This window comes from Prionailurus bengalensis, chromosome A3 (genome assembly GCF_016509475.1).
Source record: "Prionailurus bengalensis isolate Pbe53 chromosome A3, Fcat_Pben_1.1_paternal_pri, whole genome shotgun sequence".
Classification (NCBI taxonomy): Eukaryota; Metazoa; Chordata; class Mammalia; order Carnivora; family Felidae; genus Prionailurus; species Prionailurus bengalensis.
In genome coordinates, this window is record NC_057354.1 from 136,930,047 (window position 1) to 136,951,332 (window position 21,286).

The window sequence follows — 21,286 nt, forward strand, 5'->3', positions numbered from 1 at the left end:
CCCTCTGATGGCCAGATGGATGCAGCCACTCCGGGCTTCAGAACTTTTCACATTACCATCCAGAAGGGGCGAGCGAGCCTCTTTCGTTGGCCTGAGTTGGACCATCTGCCCATCTCTGACCAGTCCTGTAGCCAACAGATGGTGTTATGTTGACAATACTGGTAAGAGCCAAATCCCGGCCCCACGATGTGTGGAGGGAAGGGGCGTGAAGGGGCCAGCGGTCAGAATTACCTAGTGGAGGGGAGGAGATATTGAGAGTATAACAAAGCCCACCACGGAGAGCTTCACAGAAAGGATAGAGTCCAGAGCCTTGATAGCCCGAGTCCCTATATTATAAAATCGAGGGGTGACTTCTTGTCCAAATTCATAGGGAGGTTGAGACAGAGACAGATGTCCCGTCAGCAGAAGCCAGACTGTGTGGGCCCCACCCCACCCGGTTTGGCCTTTCACTGGCTGTGAGGCGAGCCGCCAATGACGGCGTCATCATCTGCAGAATGGGAACGCTGAGGACCGCCTGCTTCCTGGGATCGCTGTGAGGGCTGAGCACGTGACTTCGTGTCATCTCACTGGTGCCCCCGAAGTCCTGCATCCTCATCTCACCGGCTCCTTCCCACAGCACGTCCCCCCTGCCTTGTCCATGGGGCCCTGAAGGAACACAGGAAGGACAAGGGGCAAAACGAAGCAACAAAGACAGACCTGTGTCAGTTAACTGAGTTTGGGGAAATGGTTTGGGACCAGGTCATAGAGTCCTCGGATGCCAGGTTAGGCAGTTCCGGTTTTACAAAAGGCCTACCTTGTCCTACAAGGTGTTCCTTAGGTTGTTACAGCATGTCCAGAAAGTAGCCGGGGATATGTCCGGAGCACCGACTGCCTCGGAGAGGCCGACTTCTCCAGATGGAGAAGGCAGATCCCGCTCACATTCTTGTCCTTGGGCCAGTTGCAGCCCTCTGCTTTTCCCTTCTCTGACACGTCATTTTCTGGGTCAACTTGGCTGGGGCCACGGGACCTTGATGTTTGGTCAAACTTTACCCTGGCTATTTGTGTGAACGTGTTTGGGGATGAGACTATAACGTTGAAGTTGACGGACGTTGAGCAAAGCAGGTCGCTCTCCATAGTTGTGCAGGGGTCTCCCCCAGTCAGGCGAAGGGCATGAAGAAAACAAAAAAAGATAAAGAAATCGTGGTTTATATGCACAATGGAATACTATGTGGCAACGAGAAAGAATGAAATCTGGCCTTTTGTAGCAACGCGGATGGAACTGGAGAGGGTCACGCTAAGTGAAATCAGTCGGGCAGAGAAAGACAGGTGCCATATGTTTTCACTCTTATGTGGATCCTGAGAAACTTAACAGAAGACCATGGGGGAGGGGAAGGAAAAAAAAAAGCTAGAGAGGGAGGGAGCCAAAGCATACGAGACTCTTAAAAACTGAGAACAAACTGAGGGCTGATGGGGGGTGGGAGGGAGGGGAGGGTGGGTGACGGGCATTGAGGAGGGCACCTGTTGGGATGAGCCCTGGGTGTTGTGTGGAAACCGATTTGACAATAAATTTCATATTAAAAAAAAAAAAAAGAAAGAAAGAAAAAAGAAAACAAGAAGACCGACCTCTCTTGAGCCAGGGAGGGATTCGCCATCGGCCGTCTTCAGACTTCAGCTGCAACATTAGCCCTTCCTGATCCTTCGGAGTCGAACTGAAGCGCTTCCCTAAGTCTCCAGCCTGCTGGTCTACCCCGTTCAGTTTATCCCATTGGTCTACTCCAATACGTTTCCCTCTTTGCATATACACGTCCCACTGGTTCTGCCTCCCTGGAGAATCCTGACTGATATACCTCCCAATGTTAACGGAGCTGCCTTCAAAGAGTAATTCTGTAAGTGGGGTTTGACTGGGGCAATGGTGGCCCCGATTAGTACTGTGTTGCTTCCACGGCCTCCAAGTGACTCTTCCAGGGCTCTGCGTTGGTATCCACCCCCCAGATCGCTTTTGGGGCCCACTGCGCAGCTCCTGCCGGTAGGGGTTCCAGGCAGAAACCACTTTGAGCAAGTGGGCGGGCAGTGCCGGAGGGGTCCTGGTGATCCCACTCTTGTGGGTTTCTGTGAGGTGGGTGCCCACCGTCCTCCTGCACCTGGGCAGTTTCCCTTGTGCCTTCTACCCTGAACGATTTTCCACCACCCTCGCCCGCAGCATGAACGATCTGGCCCTTTGTTCTTCTTAAGCCTCTGTCTGCTCCAGCTCAGGTCTGGGCTGGTCAACGGGGAGCAGCCTCCACTGTACCTGCACTCCTGCTTTCTGTTCCTCTTTCTCCCTGGACCATACAGACTTCACCACTCACTGTCACCTTCCATCTCAGGCACACGATAAATCCCCCGGGATGTGCCGGACCATCTCCTCCTGTCCTTCCTGTCTCTCCCTCATGTTCCGCTGCGGAGACTCCTTATGTCAAGGATCCACTGGTTCAGGAGGTTACGATTCCACTAACGTTACATGGGGGCTAGTTGTTGTTGTTGTTGTTGTTGTTGTTGTTGTTATCTGCTCCCTGTAATTACGTGGGAAACGTCCCTGTTTGATTCTTTGTCATCTCTTGCAGAGCATCTCGATCTTGTATTTTGTTTTGTAGGCTAAGGCGTAGAACAAATCGCCAGCCCCAAACTGGATTTCTCCTTTTTCTTCCCTCTGCCTTAGTCCCCAGCTTCAGACCATCAGAGGCCAGTTTTAATGCCAGGTAATTTCAGCTGGTACGTCTCAGAAAGCTTTGCAATGTTCATTAGCCAGTAGAACACCCTTAGGAAGCAAAGAGTACGATCTTGATTTTATAGGTGGGCAAAAATCCGAATGCACCATTACCATCTGCCTATTATTTAAAAACCGCCATCATTTTTATTTCCGTGCCTTATGATACCAGGGGCATGACACCTGTCAGGGTTGTTGCCCCACTTTTCAGATGAGAAAACGCACGGAGAGGTTAAGTCAGCATCAGAACTATGTTCAATAGTCAGCAGTGTTGAGTGTTCATAGACTTATAGGTTTCCCCTTCTGTTTTTTTTTCCCCAATTCTGCCCACCTCCTCCTACCCCCCATGGCAGCACCACTCAGTGGGTAAGCAATGGGAAAACCGAGGTGTCGATTTCACATAGTTTGGTTTATCCCAACTCTCAGGGCACATGTGTGAAATGTGGATCTCAGTCTCAACAAGACTCCAAAGGAGGCAAGAAGCACAGACAGAGTGAGGAGGCATATATGAGTTTCAAAACCAGGAAAGTCAGGCACCTGGGTGGCTCAGTGGGTTGAGCGTCCGACTTCAGCTCAGGTCACGATCTCGAGGTTCGTGAGTTCGAGCCCCGAATCTGGCCCACTGCTGTCAGTGCAGAGCCCGCTTCGGATCCCCTGACTCCCTCTCTCTGCCCCTCGCCCCAAAATAAATAAATACAAAAAAGTTTTTGAAAAACACCCCAGGAAATCGACCCAAAGCACTGCCCCATCCCAGACCCAAACCAAAGATTCCACCAGCATGGATTTCCTGCTGCCCACCCCTCCCCCAACTCCCCATGATCCCTCCATGCTGTGGCTCCAGAGAGAGTGAATGGCTTCCAGTTTGGAGTCCTCAGCTCCCCACATGCACACGGCCTAGAAAGTCCTGTTCTCTCAGGTGGCTCCCGAGCCTCATGCCTCTTCCCTGTCTCCTCCAGCCAGGGCCCCGTGCTCACCTCAGCCACGGAAATTACTATGTGACCCGAGACACTAATTCGTGACAAAACCATTTTGGTTTTCATGTGATCCCCTCACTGACTTAAGGTCCATTGATCTCAGAAGCTGATCTGTGACCCAAGAGACTCAGAATTGGCTGGTAACGTGATGAAAAACATAGATTCTGGGTCTCATTCCAAACACACTGCATCAGTATTTTGTGAAATGCACCCAGAAGTCTGTATTTCTGAGTATGTGACTTTTGATATTTGTTTGGTAGGTTTACAAACCAGATTTGTGCTTCATAAAATGTTATGGTGTCTGCAGTAATGCTATACTGTGCTCACATTTTCTCACTTAAAGAAGTTTGTCAAATGAGATGGCAACAGACTTTCCTCCCCCCCACCCCCAAAGAATTAAGTCGAACTTGATTTTGAGTATTTGCTGGGCCAGTAAAAAGAAATGTAAATTATTGTAAAACTGATTATAAAGTTCGAACACAAAAGATCTATCTTGGAACGGAGTAACCAGGGCCTTCAAAACCACAGACTACCTACCCTCCAAACAATAAAACACAGGGGGCAATGACCACTTAGTTCGGTCCACTGAGTGTTTGAAGTGTTGTCAGTGTGGACAACCTCAGTTAGGGCTTGCCTTTCCTGACGTCCACAAGCCACAAAGCATCTGGCTGTCTGGCCCTATCCCTTCAATAGTACTTACTTCCTGCCAGCTCTGAGAGGTTGGGTCTATACTGATGGCTCCAAACAGGCACTGTGAGCCTCAATAAATAGGAACAAACCGTATTATTTGTTAGACCTGAAAGAAACCTTAAATATGATCTAGGTCGGCCACCAATCTATGCATGAGAATCAGGGAACCAGGGGGGGACATAAGTACCTCATACGTGTAGCTAGCCTCGGCCTCGGGACTCAACAGCACCGGAAGTCAGTCTCTCTTCTCCACCCCCGGGCCCTGCCTTATAACTTGCCGTCTCTTCTTTCCAGAACAGAGGCCGCTAACCTTGTCTCATCGTGCAATGTTAATCCAATTATGAAACGTCAATAGAGGAAAATCTCTTCATTTTTGTAAGCTAGAAAATGAACAGAGAGAAAGCACTCTTGTTCCCGCCTGCTCCCCCATCCCACAGAGGATCTCACACAATTCTGGAGCTGCTGAGTGGCCTCTCAGCCTCTCCCGGACTGCTGCACTAAGACACGGTTTCTCCACGTGAACGGGGACGCGTACATGGTCATTTCTAACTAACAACCACTAGCTTATTACAGTTCGGAGACTATGGATTTATTTTTAAAAATCACAATGTCTCAAAAAATCATGTATTTTCATTTATTGTTTTGTTCTTCCTTTTTTAGAGAGTGAGCTCAAGTAGGGAAAGGGGCAGAGAGAGAGAGACAGACGGACATGGACAGAGAGAGAATCCCAAGCAAGCTCCACACTCAGTCCAGAGCCCAACACTCAGGTTGACCCCACGACCCTGGGATCATGACCTGAACCCAAATCGAGAACCAGACGCCCAACCGAGCCACTCGGACGCCCCCGAAAGATCATTTCTAACTCTTACTCTGTGCCTTCCTACGTGCTCCTTGAGGAGCAGAGAACGGACTGAAACCACAGCTTGTTGTAGCCATAGAGTAAGTCAAAGTGACCATCCTGATGTGGGGGTAATTATGACCTACTGCAGTGACCGTGGGGTTTTGTCTCACTACTTAAATTGTTTCTTTAAGACATCGTATCATCCCATCTCTCATCCATGTGAATGACACCCTTCAAGTGGGTCGTTGCAGGACACTGTGGTTGAAATCCGCTCAGAAAGTATCTCCTGTCACATCAGCAAAGTGCTATCCTCCCCCTTCCTCTCCCGAGGGGAGAAGAATACTGGAGGGAAAGTCACCGAGGCCAGTCTGTTTTCTGCTCACAGTTCCTTTGCAAGAACTGAACAGGTTTCTGATCTGAAATCCTGAGTGGTCACCACTGGGGGGGGACTTTTCTTTACTCCCAAAAGGTTGGCCACTCAGTGTCTCCATCAAGATGCTTCCCCAGAGCCCTGGAACAAGAGCTTTCCAGTTCATGATCTCACTTTTGGTCAATCATTCAATGCACATTTTAGGAAGCTACCCCCAGGCTTCTGTGCCTGGTTCCAGGGATGCCGGGCCCAACAAGGCAGAAGGGTCCCTGTTCTCATACGATGACAAGCCCCACGGCAGTATTTTTTACTTACTGAGTTCTTTCTGTGACCCGAGGGTCTCATTTACTCCCGCGACGGCTTATGCTTGGGCTCTCGTGTAACATCCAGTGGACAAGGAGGCACAGTGCGGTTAAGTAACTTCACCAGGGACACGTGGCAGAGAGGGGCAGACCCAGGCCTGGAAGCCAGGGGGTTCACGCTGCAGAGCCTGGGCTCCCCAGGTCATACTGGCCCCTTCCACTTCCAGGGAAGGGGTGACAGGGAAGGCAGCGTCCAGGGAACAGATGGAAGGAGAAGGGGGCAGAGAACCAGGGCCAGCCCCACAGGTATTAACGGGGGTGCCCCAGGTGACTCTACTCCAAGGACATTTCTCTACAGATGCTTTTTTCTGATGACTAACCTATCAAACGTCACACAAAGAGTTCTCTGGATCTCTCTCAAATAGCCCCCTCCCTTCCTTCTCCATTCCCATTAATGTAACGTCAACCAAGAGAAAAATCAGATTTACAGAGGCCTGAGAGGCTCAGTTGGTTAAGTGTCCAACTTCGGCTCAGGTCACAATCTCGGGGTTCATGAGTTCAAGCCCCGCGTTGGGCTCTGTGCTGACAGCTCAGAGCCTGGAGCCTGCTTCGGATTCTGTGTCTCCCTCTCTCTCTGCCCCTCCCCTGCTTGCTCTCTGCCTCTCTCTCCCAAAAATAAACATGAAAAATGTTTTTTTTTTAATAAATGAAATTATGTTGAGTAGAAATATTTGAAGTTTCTTACCTTCCTGCTTTGTTCAATAGTCCAAAGTTAACATGATGGAAGCTTTTCCTGATGACTAAGCATCACTATTATAAACACTGGTTTTGGGGGCTCTGGGTGGCTCAGTCGGTTAAGTGTCCCACCCTTGATTTCGGCTCAGGTCACGATCTCACGGTGTGTGAATCGGAACCCCATTTTGGGCTCTGTGCTGACAGAGGCGTGCCTGCTTGGGATTCTCCCTGTCTCTCTTTCTCTCTCCCCCTTCCCCACTCATGCTGTCTCTTTCTCAAAACAAAGAAACTTAAAAAAAATAATAAACACTGATTTGGGTAATGCGATACGTAATACACTAAGACGCTCAGGACCGCTGGAGTCACGCTGTCTGTCGTTACACAAAACGATGCGTCTTTTGAGCCGTTTGTTCACTTTTTACAGGTTCCCTGTTAATCTGCAACTTTCTTCCCCTTCTTTTTCTCTGCTGCTGTAGCTCTGTGAGTTTCCTCTGTGCTCACCCCCCTAAGCGTGTTGCTGGTGACATTCTACGAGTTAGAAAGCCAACATCTTAACAAAATAGGACAAATAGAGGAGTCCGTAGTATTTGAGGACCTCTTCCTTTTAAGACGCCATGCATTAGGTCAAACACCATGTGGACTCATCTGGCGGTGAGACAGGTCGTGCGGAGGACCAAGGCACATGGGAGAGGCGGATCTCAGCAGACGAGTCGGGACACACTCGAGGCGTGAAGACGAGGGAAGGGTATTGTGTCATCCTGAATCTTCATCTCGAGCCTTTAGTGTAAAGATTTCCTAAAAATCGTCCTAGGACTTCAGCGGTGAAACCCAATATCCTGTTGGTGACAACTCTCGTTATTTCTTTCTCTCGACCATTTTTTTGTTTCAACTTTCCACTTCTGCGAGTCTGACTAAATTCTATTTCCCAACATTTAGCCCATCCTCCCAATGCGTTGGCTACTTAGACTGTATTTACTTTTACTCATTGGGTTAAAAGAAATGCGGACCCGTGCAAATAATCCCAAGGAAATAGGAGTGGGTGTTATGGTTTGGGCTTGGCCACATTGACGAGAAAATCTGAGCAAACGGGACTCACACACAGGCAGCCTGGGCGATGGTTTGGAGGCTGGTCAAGGGTTCAGGGAGCCCTTCTCCCTCTGCTTCGTGCTCACACCTGGAGCTCCAGCCGTCACGAATACGCCAGATGGAAGAATAATGGCAGAAAAGTGCCCACGCGGTAGGTAGGCTTTCCTGCGGAGGTGTTTTCCTGGAGGTCTCACTGAACAACTTGCACTACCATTCCTCCATCACAGCCACGTCACAGGCCACCTGTCGCTGCAAGGGAGGCAAGAGAAGGTCTTTTCCTTGGCCGGGTCATATCGCCATTCAAGCCCAAGTTAAGTTTTTGTTAGTTGGGAAACATGGCCAAGTGACTCTTGGGTAGGTTGTCAGCAGCCACTGATGAACTGCATAAACCCACTGAACTGGGGCCAGAAAGCCACCGGAACCCTGTCCCCTTCCCCAGACACACGGCACTTCTTTCAGAAGACATGTGATTTTCCCTCACGGCTTCTGCCTCCTCGTCTCTGTCTTCCAGGTTTTTCCTTTTGGTTTCGACCTCATTTCGGCTTGTCATGGCTACTCTAGCCCTAAGAGTCTCCTCATGACCTCTCAATACAAATCCTGCAGAGAACTAGGCCAGTCTCTGTTTTCGACCCCAAGTCTGGGAAACAGTCTGATTATTAGTTCATTGGAACTCTTGAGAGGGACCAGATGAGTTCCGGGTGCTGTCATCGAGTTGGTGGTCACCTGACCGTATTAGCCCCGGTTGGGGCGGCGGGTGGAAGGTGGTCACTAAGTCTGGCAAGAAAGGGGAGTGTGGGATGTGAAGGACAGTGAATGATGGGCACCTATGGCACATGAGCTCAGCTGATGTGCCCTGGTGACGACTTCACGGAAAGTGAAATCCCAAGGGTGATCCGCATCTCCCTTAACTTTTCCAGATCTACTGGCGTGCGGCCCATCGTGATTGGGTCCGGTTTTCATACTGATCACAGACGACAACATCTGTAGCCCCGTGATTCAGTCTTATGGGATGACAAGATGTAAAGTGAAAGTGAGTCATCTGCTGAGGCCTCTCTCCACTCCCACTGTGCTCAAAACATCAACATGCAAAGTCCTATACGCTTTGGCCAATGTCCAAATGAGGATGTCGTTATTGCAAACTCACCAAGCTACACGTGTCACTCAAGTATTCACTTTCAGGTAGAACCAATGTATCGTCCAACAAGACGGTCATCCGCAGTTGGGTCACGGCTTTCTGTCCAGGCCATACCATTTTTTTCTGGCACCTTATAGATAAGCAATCCCTAGACTGAGGGTACATCACCTCCCTCTTCCATTCCTACATCTACTGGGAGGACAGTAATGTCAACGTTTTCACACTTTATATCCTTTCCTGCCAGTGACATTTTAGCTGAAGTCCCTCCGATAAATTTAACTATGGCATTAAAAAATAATTCCTATTTTTAAAAAATCCGCAGCATTGAAAGGCACGCAGCACACTACACAGCACCAGGAGCCCCAAAGAAGAATTTGAAACACATCCAGGATCCCTCACCGCTAACTGCAGGGAACTTTTTTACGACATAAAACTTACACCGGATGTATTCTTTGTTTCCTTCAAAATCAAATAAAAATAAGACCCTACCGAGGTGAAAGACATCCTAAAATATTCAGGAATAAAGTGAAAACACTGGCCGCACAATGATCAAAGAGCGTCGCCAGAGATGGTTCTGAAATTTGCTCTACGCTTGGCCGTGAAACTCGGTGTCACTAAAAGCTTAAGGGTGGCCGTGTGCATTGTGCACTTGGAAATCTGTTACAATACAAGTGTTTCTACGAAACCGAATTTACTGTACGATAAACACTCGCCCTGTAAACGCATCTTTAAAAAAAAAATCTGGTAATAATTCCAAGGGTCACTTACAGGCATCCGTAAAAGCATTTATATCAAGAATCTCAATACAGAATGGTTTCTATGTCAAAATACATTTACGCTGTAAATTGTTGCTAGAAAAAAAAAAAAAGACACAGAGAAATGGAGTTGGCTGCTAATCCCTTCAACAGCAGCAGCTGCCCCTGGTAATTTCCCTTCATTTCCGACCTCAAGCATTTCTGACCGAGCCGTTCATCTGCCTTTCTGTACTTTGTTTATGCTTTTATTCCCTCCATTGGCCGGTTAAAAGCCTCGAGACCTTATTATCAGGCTTATTCCCATTTTCAGCAGCTCTCCACGCTGCCCAGAACCTTCCTGTGGGGCCTATTCCTGTCCAGGACACCCAGGACGTTTCCAGCCTGTCCGGGATGATCAGTTAGGGGGACAACTCTTTAGGAATTAACCAAGCGGTTACCCCGAGGCAAAGCCGGGAGGGGAAGGAACAAACAAAACAAAACAAAACAAAAAACCCCGAAAAAAACAAAAAAGTCACATGAAAACCACAAGTGCAGATCGATCACACAATTTTATTAGAGTCTTTTGAACAAATGTATTCCTCTGTGAAAAACTCTTGCAAAGAGACATTGGGGTGTACTATTTTCAACCCTGAGCAATGACACTGCATACCAAGGAGGTTGGGTCACGAAGCCGGTTCCACTGGGGCACAAGCACAAGCCACTGATATTCTCTATGTGATCAGGTTTTTACAAAAAAATACATAGTTTTCAATAAATAATGCTTAATTTTACAACTTTGATACAGCAATGCCATACACTGGTTTAACACACTAAACTCTGCATGCTAGATAGTCTCTACAAGAAGACGAAACTTGACCATGCATTTTCTTTCCCCCTAGTGCTATCGAACATTTCATCCTCCAGCGCACCGCCTCCGGGAGCTTCACCCTCTCTCTGTTTCACAGCGTCAGGGCGAGCGCTGGCATGCAAACGCTAAAAAAGGTTCCCCCCCACAAACCACTCAGACTTCTAAACAAAAGGGTTTTCAGCTTTTCTGCTCCCAAACCTGCAGTGGCTATGAAAAGTTAAGTTCCACGTGGCCTTGGAAAGTACAGACTCGGTGACAGTGTCATGCTGAAAACTGCTCTCGCTTACCAGGTGGCTCTGCCCTGGTGGCCGCCACGGGGCATCGTGGGAGGCCGTGACCACCAGGAGCCCCAGACCGGAAAGGCAGGCCTCCGTTTTGAAACAGTCCATCAAATAAAAGGTGTCACAGACAAATGCAAAAGACTCTTAAACCCACGACGTATGTACAAGGGTAAAAAGTAGACGAGATGGGGAAATTAACGGTAATGGGATAGAACGCTTCTCCCTACGTGATTCAAGGGATGGGGCACTGTGTTCTCGAACGTAAGCTGGATGAAGGAAAATGTGTTAGAGGGCCCTGTGTCAGTATCGATTCGCTCAAAATCCTTTCCATGGTACCCCATTAGTATTTCCAGTTGCTCTTCCTTTGAGGAGGGAATGTACGAGGTCTAATAGAATAACACAAACGTCAAAGTCACTGCAGGGACCCTAGAGTAAGTATTTTCTACGCGGTTTCAAACTTTTTGTCATATTGCTTTATTTGTCACTTTCACAGCAGAGAAAACCCAAGTCTACGTGACCACATAAAAGAAGTTTGATCAAAGGATGTAAGGAAGCCTCCACGTACGCACATCCAGGTTGTTTCAATTCCTCAACTGCTCATGTGAAAAACCACGTCTCACCTCCGGCATATTGCTTTCCGTGGTTTGTTTCCTCTACGGAGAAGTTATCTGTTTGCGACTACAGGCAACAGAAGTTCCCAAGTCATTCAAAACAGTCCTATCTGTGCACTGGCAGAGGTATTGAATCTTTTAAGAGTATCTCTACCCAATAAAATTATTACTTTTATACATGGAACATTATGAACTTATGTTTCCCTTTGTAAGCCATTTTATACTTTCTGCACTTTTGTGCTTTTATTGAGTATAAAAATAGGTCTCCTTTAAAATTCTGTTTAAGTTCACTAAAAAACTACTTGTTTGTGAAATTCTCTTATAAACTCACTGCATCCACATGGAATAGATAAAACTAATCAGCCAGCTAATGGATCTAGGTAGTGTTAAAAAAAAAAAATAATAATAACCTCAATGGAAAAAGCAAAGTAAAGGATGTGAAGATTCAAGAAAAAAGGCAGCAGCAAAGTAAAGTGGTAAAGAGCTGAGTTTAATACATTTTGTTTCATCTTTATTGTGACCGGAAACGTGGGCTCCGCAGAAGGGACCAAAACAAAAACAAGAACCAAAACGAAAACACCCCAAACCGAACCAAAGGCAACTGTTGTTGTCAAAGAGCAGAATTTGCCAGATCATCAACTGAAAGGGGATGTGGCGGAAAAAATGGCGTCAATGAACGGTGAGAAAGAAGTGGTCATGAAAATAAGCCCAATCTCTGAGGAGCATGGACAAGAGTCATCGCATGGAGACAGTTACTTTGGGAACTCATGAATTCCTGTGTTGGGTTCCGTAAGGCTCAGACTTGGAACCCCCACAGGCCCAGGCTATACAAAGGGTATTTGGAACTGACATTCCTAATGGAAATTTTATAAAATTTGGCCCTTAGAAGAACTGAGAAATATCCTGAAAAAATCTTCCCTGAAACTGTAAGAAAGAAAGCTTCTTATCTACTGATAAAATTGACAACTCATCAAGCTACGTTCTGCTGGTCATCCTACATAAAAAAAAAAAAGCACAAATATATTTGCCTCAGAAATCTGTTAAAAGCAGGGGACCACGCAGTAAAAGAGTATAAAGATTCTATAAATGGGAGAGTGCAAGAAAACCTCTCTCCAAAGTGTCCACAAGGTTACATATGCCCATTAGAAGAAAAAGTAAGAATATACATATTATTAATCATCCAGAGAATAAAAAAGTTAAGATCGATATAATATATTTATATTGAATGACTACCTTAAAATAGAGCAACTTATTTGCTTTATTTCTCAGATTCCTTAGGCAAAAGTCACTTAAGTTCTGAAGTGAACAGGAAATGTGAATTTCTTTCACTGGACCAGTATCGCAGGATGACGGTTTCAACTCCCAGAGAAGAGAAAGACAACCTTTGCCTTTTGAGTCCTTCTCTCTTTCAAAAAATAAAAATAAAACAACATAAAAACAAGTAAATCCTCCTGACTGCTATCCGCATGCATATTTAAATCACTTCCCCTTAATTAACATTAAAAAGAAACATCTCTGCCCAAAAGGGTGGTCATGATCTTTTTCTCGCTCAAGGATAATCATTCTACAAATAATTTGCCCTGTGACTGTAGTCATTCATAACATACGTAGTATTTGCAAAGCACAGTTTAAATACACTGCCTTTTATTAGCATTATTATTATTATTATTTTAAGAAAAGGGATGCATATCAGAGTGTAAGAACTGGAAGATTATTTCCACAGTTTAAAGAATTAATAAGAGAATGCTGGTTTAAGGTCTTCAAGTTGGAAATCTCACCAAAAAGCCATCATCAAAGTCTGTGAACTAGTTATAAACAGCAGGATACCACTGGCTAGGCTGCAGATTTTAGCGCCCACCCCCCACCCCCATGTTACCATTTTAAGACATTCTGTCAATGCTTAGTTAAAAATAAGACTTACTTAAGAGACCAAAAAAAAAAAAAAAATGCAACTAAAGTTTTATTGAAGACTATCCAGTGGCAAGAATACCTGTGTATTATATTATGTTTTCGACATTCAAGAAAGGATTCATCAAGGATCTTCACAATGCATTCAGCAAAACAGCCTTAAATATTGTGAAAAAGCGCATTCAAGCGCCTGTCCTGAGCTCTAACAGGTTTTCAATTTTAGATCGCTGACCATCTATTTTTTTTTCCTTTTTCCTATCAAGAACTTCGCCACATAAGCTTCTTTTATTCTTTTTTATTCTATGAAGACTATTTGTTGCCATTCTGAGGCCAATGATGTTACTAATTTCCTTAGCTTAGAGTTTCTACCTCACCACCAAAAAAAAAAAAAAAAAAAAAAAAAGTCCGAGATTCATCCAGGATCAAAACGTAAAACACACGCCAAGTTTTCAGGTTTTCAAAATACATAGACTCCGTCTTAGAAATGGGTTTGCGTTTTCCACAAGCCTCGCAGCTGCAGCGGGGGCCGCCACGTAAAACCACCAGCACAGAATTGTCACTTGTAAACCGCTGGTTCGAGGATTCGTGGCGAGAGTCAACGTCCGGCCCGCGACTGCATCGGTCTATCATATTGAAAGGTTCAAGAAAAAAAAAAAAAGGTAGCCAACTCCAGAAATCCAGTTCTGTACGGAGAGCCCTGCGAACCCCTAGCCCTCTCGCGTCCCCAGTGTCCTACCCGAATCCGATGGTTCATCGAGAGGGGGAACCACACAACTCCGTCCCTCGGCAGCCAAAGCTCGCGGGCTTCGCGTCCCAGGGGTGGGGGCCGGGGGGGGGGGGAGGCCGCGGCTTGGGGCTGGGGGGGGGCACAGGCCCCCCCCGGAAGCGGGGGAGGGGAGGCAGGGAGGGTGCGGGGCCCCTCGGCCTAGCATCCCCGGCAGCGTGCGACGCCCCGTTCGGTCTCGCCAAATCTGGGTAAAAATGGAGGCCGAACCCTGGTAAACCGTGTCAGTAGGTTAGAAAGGAGTAGTGGTGATTCTGCGCTGAGTTTCAATTAGCCGCCGAAACCGCCCCCGCGGCGGGCGCCCGGGCGCGGGGGTGGGGCTGGCCGGCCTCCCCCCCTGCCCCCCGGCCCCGCGCGGCCTCCCCCTGCCCCTCCCCCGGCGCGGCCCCCCGGGAAAAGAGGGGCGGGAGGGGCGGAAGGCACGGGAGGGGGGGCGGGCCCAGGCGAAGCGGAGCCCAGAGAAGGGGGGAGGGCCGCGCGAAGGGCCCGCGGCGAGCAGGGCGCGGAGCCCCAGGAGGCAGCGGGGGAAGGAGAACAACCCCGAAGCCGGGGCGCCTTCCCGGAGGCAAGTTCCGGGGCGGCCCGGGAGCCGGCGCGCGCGCGCGCGCGCGCGAGGGCGCGGGTACGCGGGTGCGGCGGCGCCTCTCCCCGGTTCGCTCCCCCCACCCCCACCCCGCCCCGCGGGCCTCGGGGCACCGGCGTCCCCGCGCGCCTCCGGGGCCCGACCCCCGCGGGCTGCGCCCTCGGTGCCCCCGCCGACACCCCGCTGGCCGCGGCTCGGGTGGCGGTGCCAGGCCCCCCCCCCCCCCCCGCCGCCCCGCCGCGCTCCCGCCCGCGCGGAGCGGCCGGGAAGAGACCGACACCGACAAGCCCTTCCGGCCCCGGGCGCCGCTCGGGGTCGGGAACGGCGGCCTCGCTCCCCACAGCATCTACCTCTGCGCACACGCGGAGATGCAGCGTTAGGGGAGGGGAAAAAAAAAAAAGAGAGAGAGAGAAAGAAAAATTCAAAACTCGAAACGGCCGTTCCCACCCTCCAAAGGAGATCGGCGGGGAGCAGAGCGCCCCGAGGGTGGCGGTCACCGCGACGCGAAGCCGGGACGCAGCCCGGGCGCAGAGAACGCGCACCCCCAGCGAGCGCAGGACACCGACGGCGCGCGCGGGCCCCGGGTCCTCGCCCAGGCCGCCCCGCCCCGCCCCGGCCGGGCTGGGTTGGGGGGGGGGGAGAGTGGGAGTGGAGGCGGAGGTGAGAAAGGAAACGGACGGGGCGGGGGGCGGGAAGGGAAGGCAGAGGGAAAGAATCCTCCTCCCTGGATTTCAATCACCAGCCACCGAAGGCAGAGGAAAAAGAAACCGGCCTGCGGAGTGAGCCCTTTCCAGCCTAACCCCACTCCCACCCGCCGCACAACAGCCTCGTCACTGAATGCGCTGCGACAACATGGGCCTCCAGTTGGACTTCTATAGAGACTATTGGAGATGCGAGTTTCTATCAGTTCCAGCTGATTTATTAAAATTGTCAAGATACAGACTTCCAGCACAAAAAAAAAAAAAAGAAAAAAAAACAGGGAACGATGTCGACAGTGCATTGAGTCTGCTTTGCCACCATTTGCTACAAAATATGCAGATGGTCTGTACTTTATTTAGATTATATTGCACAAAATGAGAAACTTTTTAAACTATGTGCCTTTTTTTTTCCTTTTTTTGCTAAAAATCGAGAATCCAGTTTCAAACCTTCCATCTGGGGCCCCATCCACATATCACAGCGTATGAGATACATAAAGTCCTACTATAGTACAGTACATATACAATCTTTAGACTAAGATAACAGCTCTGAGGTCTATATCACCATTTTCAATAAATCTTTACCTACAAATATTGAACAAATCTCTACTATAGCTGTACAAAAAAAAGTTTGCTTTTTTTTTTTTTTTAAAACCACAAGGCCTTTAGATGCAAGGATTATTTTAAAATTTTAATCCTTTTAAAACCAGGACATAACGTACCAACATACTTGCATGCTAAAAAACAGAGGAAAAAAAGAAATCAAAAGGGAAGAAGTGCCTGAAAGTCTTACTGAAAAAACACAGCAAGAATGTTCCCTTTTCACTGTACAAAAATACGCCTGAAAATATATTAATTTTTAAAAAAGACTGAGGTCTGTTATGTATCAAAAATGTTTCAATACCTTTTGTACTGAGGTCTAGGCTGTCTGGTATTCAATCAAGGAGGTATAAGGGAACAAGTTACAAAAAAAAAGTTGGCAAGTAGAAATCACATTTGTAAAACCATAAACAATTTGATCTGAAAAGTAAACTCTGATCTTAAGTCAGTTCACAGTTTTTTTTTTTTTGTAAGCGTTTGTACAGTCTGCATTTTTTCAAGCTCCCTGCAGTTTTGTTAAGAATCGGATGCATAGAAGACATCAGTTTTCTCCCTCCAAAAAAATAAAATAAAATAAAAAAGTTGCAATGGTCCCTTTTTTGTTTTTGTGTTTGTTTCTCTTTTTTTTAAAAAAAAATCATCAGTTCTTTAAGATCTCTTACGAACAAAAAAAAATCTCCAACCAACTCCCTAGCGTAACGGTTGTGCTGCCGAAAAGTCCTCTGCAGACGTCTTCCAGACTTCAAAGACCGACAAGCTTCAAACAGCGCCTTCCGGAGCGGGTCCTCCCTCCCCTCCCCCGCCCTGTCCCCTCCGCCTTTGTTGCAATCACGAATTTCAAGAAAAAGAAATAGTAATTACAAAACCACATTTGGGGGTGGGGGTGGAAATCACAACTCCAGACTAGGTATGCAACTACCTTGAGACACGATAAAGGAAGGGCGGGGAGCAAAAACAAAAACAAACAAACAACCCCCCCCAAAACAAACAAACAAACAAAAAAAGGGACAGGAAAAACGGTTTAAAAATTACTCATTTCACTCTAACTCCACCAAAATTTTCATCATCTTTTCCAATTTCTTTGTGTCACGACATCACATCGAGATCAGCATCTCATGTCTCCCCTCCACCCTACCGCCACCACCGACACCATCGACACCACCATCATCATCATCATCATCATCATCACCGCCACGACCACCACGACTTCCTCCCGAGGAACCCTGCTCAGCACCCGCGGAGAGAAAGAGCGAGAAGCGGGGCGCCCCTCTCAATACGTGAACACCAGGTCGGAGAAGTTCGCCTCCAGCCAGTCCCCCGCGATCATCTCGCTCAGCTCGGGCGTGCAGTAGTCGGGGAACTCGAAGTGGGAGCCCAGGCTGCCCTCGCTGAACGAATCCAAATCCTTATCCACCAGAGACAGGGACAGGTTCCCGGCCGCCGCGCCGCCCCCCAGCTGCTGCTCGCTGGCGCTGTGCGCGCTCTGGGAGAAATTCAAGCTCAGGTCGAACATCAGGTCGTCGGCGTCTTCGCCGCCGCTGCCGCTGCCGCTGCCGCCGCTGCTGGACGAGGAGGACGAGGACGTGGAGACGGAGCGCGAGGACGCGGGCGACAGCGCGGGCTGCGCGAGCGGCGGCGGGTGCTGCTTGGTGATGTTCTTGAAACTGTAGTAGAGGCGGCTGCCGCCCCCCGCGCCCGAGGCCGCGCCGGCCCGCACCTCGTCGTACAGGCTCGCGCCCTCGGGGGACTCGGCCGAGCTGCTCAGCGTGGGGCTGGCGGGCACTTTGGCGACGTTGTAGCGTCTCAGCAGCTGCGGCGGCTGCTGGCCCGGCGGCTGCAGGAGCTGCTGGTGCGGCGGCTCGTCGTCGTCCTCGTCCGCCTCCTGCTTGATCCGCAGCTGCAGCTCGTCGTCGTCCTCGTCGTCCTCGTCGTCCTCGTCCAGGAACACACACTTGACGGTCTTGCCCGCGCCCCCGCCGCCGCCGCCGCCGCCGCCCGCGCCCGCGCCGCTCACGCGCAGGCTGCCGAGCACGTAGTCGTCGCCCGCGCCGCCCAGGTCCCCGGGCTGCGCCGCCTTGGCCGCCCCGGCCTTGGCGCCGCCGGCCGCGGGGGCCGCGGGGGCCTTGAGCTTGCCGCATTTCTTGCTGGAGCCCTTGGAGGTCTTGGCGCCGCCCGCGCCGCCGCCCGCGCCCCCGCCGCCGCCGCCGCCGCCGCCGCCGCCCGCGCCCCCGCCGCCGCCGCCGCCCCCGCCGCCGCCGCCGCTCTTCTCGGGGCTCTGGCTGGCGCTGGGCTTGGCCGAGGGGTCCATTTTGGGCTTTTTCCGGGGCCGGTACTTGTAGTCGGGGTAGTCGGCCATGTGCTTGAGCCGCAGCCGCTCCGCCTCCCGGATGAACGGGATCTTCTCGCTGTCCTTCAGCATTTTCCACCGCTTGCCCAGCCGCTTGGAGATCTCGGCGTTGTGCATGTCCGGGGACTGCTCCATGATCTTCCTGCGCTCGATCTTGGACCACACCATGAACGCGTTCATCGGCCGCTTGATGTGGCCCGACGCCGTCTTGCACCAGTCCGGGTCGCTCTCGTCCAGGGCCACCGGGCTGCAAGCCATGAATTCGCCCTCCTCCGTGTCCAGCGCCTCCCGGGGCAGGTTGCTCTCCGCTTCCAAGCTCTCCGCCTGCTGCACCATGATCCGCCGCGGGGCTGGGCGCTCCAACCCGGGCCGCTCGGTCTCGTGCGGAGGTCCCCCTCCCCCTCTCGCCCCTCCACCTTCCCGGGCAAGTTGCAAAGTCCTCGGTACCCCGCGTCCGCGGCTCCCCCCCTCCCCCCCGCCCCCCCTTCCAGGCTGCACACAGCGGCTGCGGCGGCTGCGGCGGCGACGGCCGCCCGAGCGCGGGAAGCTGCGGCCGCGACGGGAGAGGCGGCGGCGGTCGAGGCAGCCCGGGACCCCCTCTCTCCGGCTCGTGGCTCCCGCCGCAAGCGCCGGACCCCGAGCACTCCCAGGCGCGCGCGCTCCTTCTGCAAAAAGTTGAGGGCTCTCTCCCAACTAGTTATCAGGGCGTCATATGGGTGACATCACTCTGCGGGCCAGCCAATGGCTGCTGCCCGGCTCCGCCCCTCTCCCTTTATTAACTCCTCGGCCACGCCCCCTCCGCCCCCCCCCCCGTCCGCCCTCGGGGCTGCTTTGCAAAGATGGGGGGTGGGGGAGCGGGAGGAGGGGGGAGGCACGTCTGGAAATATGTTATTTAAAAAAAAAAAAAAATCCGCGTGTGTGCACAGATGCGCCGCTTCCCGGGATGCGCGGGAGCCGCGCGCTGCACCGCGGCGAACCGGACTAGTCCGGGCCGGGCCGGGCGCCCCTTTGTGCCGGGTCCCCGGGAGGCCGGTCCGAGCGAGCCGACCGGGCGCGCTCGCCCTCCCGGGGCACACGCTCGGGCACGCGCGCAGCCGGAGCGGGCGGGTGCCGCCCGGCGCGCCCCCGGGTGGCTGCCTCTGCCTCCCGGAGCCGCGCGCGCCCGAGCCCGCCGGGGGAGCCCGCCGCGCCCCGGCCGACGGCAGGTGGCGCTTTAACACAACACCTCCCGGGCACGTGGGCTCTCTCTCTCTCTCTCTCTCTCTCTCTCTCTCTCCTTTTCCCTTTCTCCCTGTTTTTCTAAGGCAAAGAAATCCATATAAAGCCCGAGAGGCTGCATTCTCCCTTCCCCCCGTCTGCATTTTCGGTGCTTTGTCCCTTTTCTCCCCGTGTTTTCCCTCCCTCGGCGGCGACCGGAGACGCAGCGGGACCGTTTGGCCGCGCCCGGCCCGCGTGCGTCCCGCCCCAGGCGGAGGCCGGAGTAACGGTCTGCGGGGTTGGGCTGGGGCGGGGGCCCGGTCCTCGCGTTCCATCTGGCCACTCCCGAGGCTGGTTCTGAACCCGGTTCCCGGGACCCGCGAGCTTCGGCACGGCCCCGCCCCCCGGGCTCTCCAGCCCGCCCTGTCCCCTCCCCCCGCTCCCCACTCCTTCCCGTTCCCCCTCTTCCTCTTTGTCCCCTCCCCCTCTCTCGGTCACCAGCGCCCTCCGGAGCTGCCTCGTCCTGAACGTCTAGCGAGGAGCCAGCACGCCTTGCGGGGCCTCGGCTGTTTTAGTTAGCGACACGGACCGAGGAGAAAAGTAGGTGCACCCCAACTCCCGAGTCCAAATACGTCCGGTGTCTGTGCCCAGGTGGGGCGCACTGCTCCTAGGACCGCGAGCGTAGCCGGAGAACAGGCTGGCTTATGTAAAGCGGCCCCATGGCCCGTCGGTCCCGCTGTGCTACTTGGAAACCCGTTTCTCTTTGTGTTTCTTTATTTAGTCGCTGTTACCCATCTGTGGATATTCTGCGGGGAGATTGAAAGAAAACCTGCTTCCTATTCATTGCCTGTCGTCATCGCTGCCTTCACACCCTCCAGCGCTGGCGAGCCGGCAACTTTGAGTAATTCCCCGAGATACTGCCCAGAGTATTTCGCGAGACAAGTCAGCCTCTTAGGACTCGCACGGTGACCCCAACCCGCTGCTCCCTTTCGGGTTCCTTTCCTGCAAATGACACTGCATTGCTTGCACATTGCAGTTTCCCGATGCCTTTAGTCACAGAAAATGGTACCATGTTTTCACATTTTTCACAGACCATCGCGCGCGCGGTTGTGTGAGTGTGTGTGAGTGTGTGTGTGTGCGTGTGCGCGCGCGCGGGCGCGCGCCACCATTGCAGTACCCTCCCCCACGTTATTCATCCTAAAGAAAAACACTGCGTCCAATCCTTGTGATATTCAAGCCAATCCTGTGGGCAATCTATGCTCTCCAGCCATCGGAACCAGAGGAATTTACAGTCATCCATACAGGGTGACCGCAAGTCTGGAGATGTATAAAACCGAAGGCAGTGTGTGAAAATCCGTATTCACTCCCACAAGGCAAGCCCTGCCTCGTGTTCCTGTCTCTGCGCGCACACTTCCCAGCCATTTCAGCTCCTGGGAACACGGCCGGAGGGTGGGTGGATGGACTGGTGAATCCTCACTGCTCCCCCCCACCCCACCCAACACATGATAAATCCATACTCCAGCCAGAAGCCTCGAAATAATTTAGCCCAGTTGCATTATTTTCGTGCAAACCATGAGGGCATCTAGCATTTCAGACTCTGAGAGAGAATGCCTTTGCAAATCTTAAGCAAATTCGGTGTCTATTTGCCTTTTTCACTTGACAGCAAACATCATGTTTAGCTTTAGAATGAGAATTAGATTAAGGGCAATCAGGCTGGAAAGTAACGGGTTTATTCTGGGAGTGCTATGATCTTCTCAGAGGAAATATAAGTTAATATTTAGTCTTTCGGATAAGAAACATAATTTCTGTTCTGAGAAAGA

The 21,286-nt window shown here is 51.3% G+C and overlaps 1 protein-coding gene and 1 long non-coding RNA gene across 2 annotated transcripts; one reads left to right on the forward strand and one right to left on the reverse strand.

Annotated features, from left to right (window-relative positions):
- Nucleotides 1-15,646: 15,646 nt before the first annotated feature.
- Nucleotides 15,647-18,738, reverse strand: SOX11 (SRY-box transcription factor 11). Its single transcript, XM_043604617.1, has one exon. The coding sequence runs from the start codon at nt 18,603-18,605 to the stop codon at nt 17,193-17,195; it is 1,413 nt and encodes a 470-aa protein (XP_043460552.1). The 5' UTR covers nt 18,606-18,738; the 3' UTR covers nt 15,647-17,192.
- Nucleotides 18,739-19,456: 718 nt separating this feature from the next.
- On the forward strand, nt 19,457-20,838 carry LOC122467037. Its single transcript, XR_006292831.1, has 2 exons — nt 19,457-20,066; nt 20,248-20,838. It is a non-coding gene; the product is annotated as an uncharacterized LOC122467037 (long non-coding RNA).
- Nucleotides 20,839-21,286: the final 448 nt, after the last annotated feature.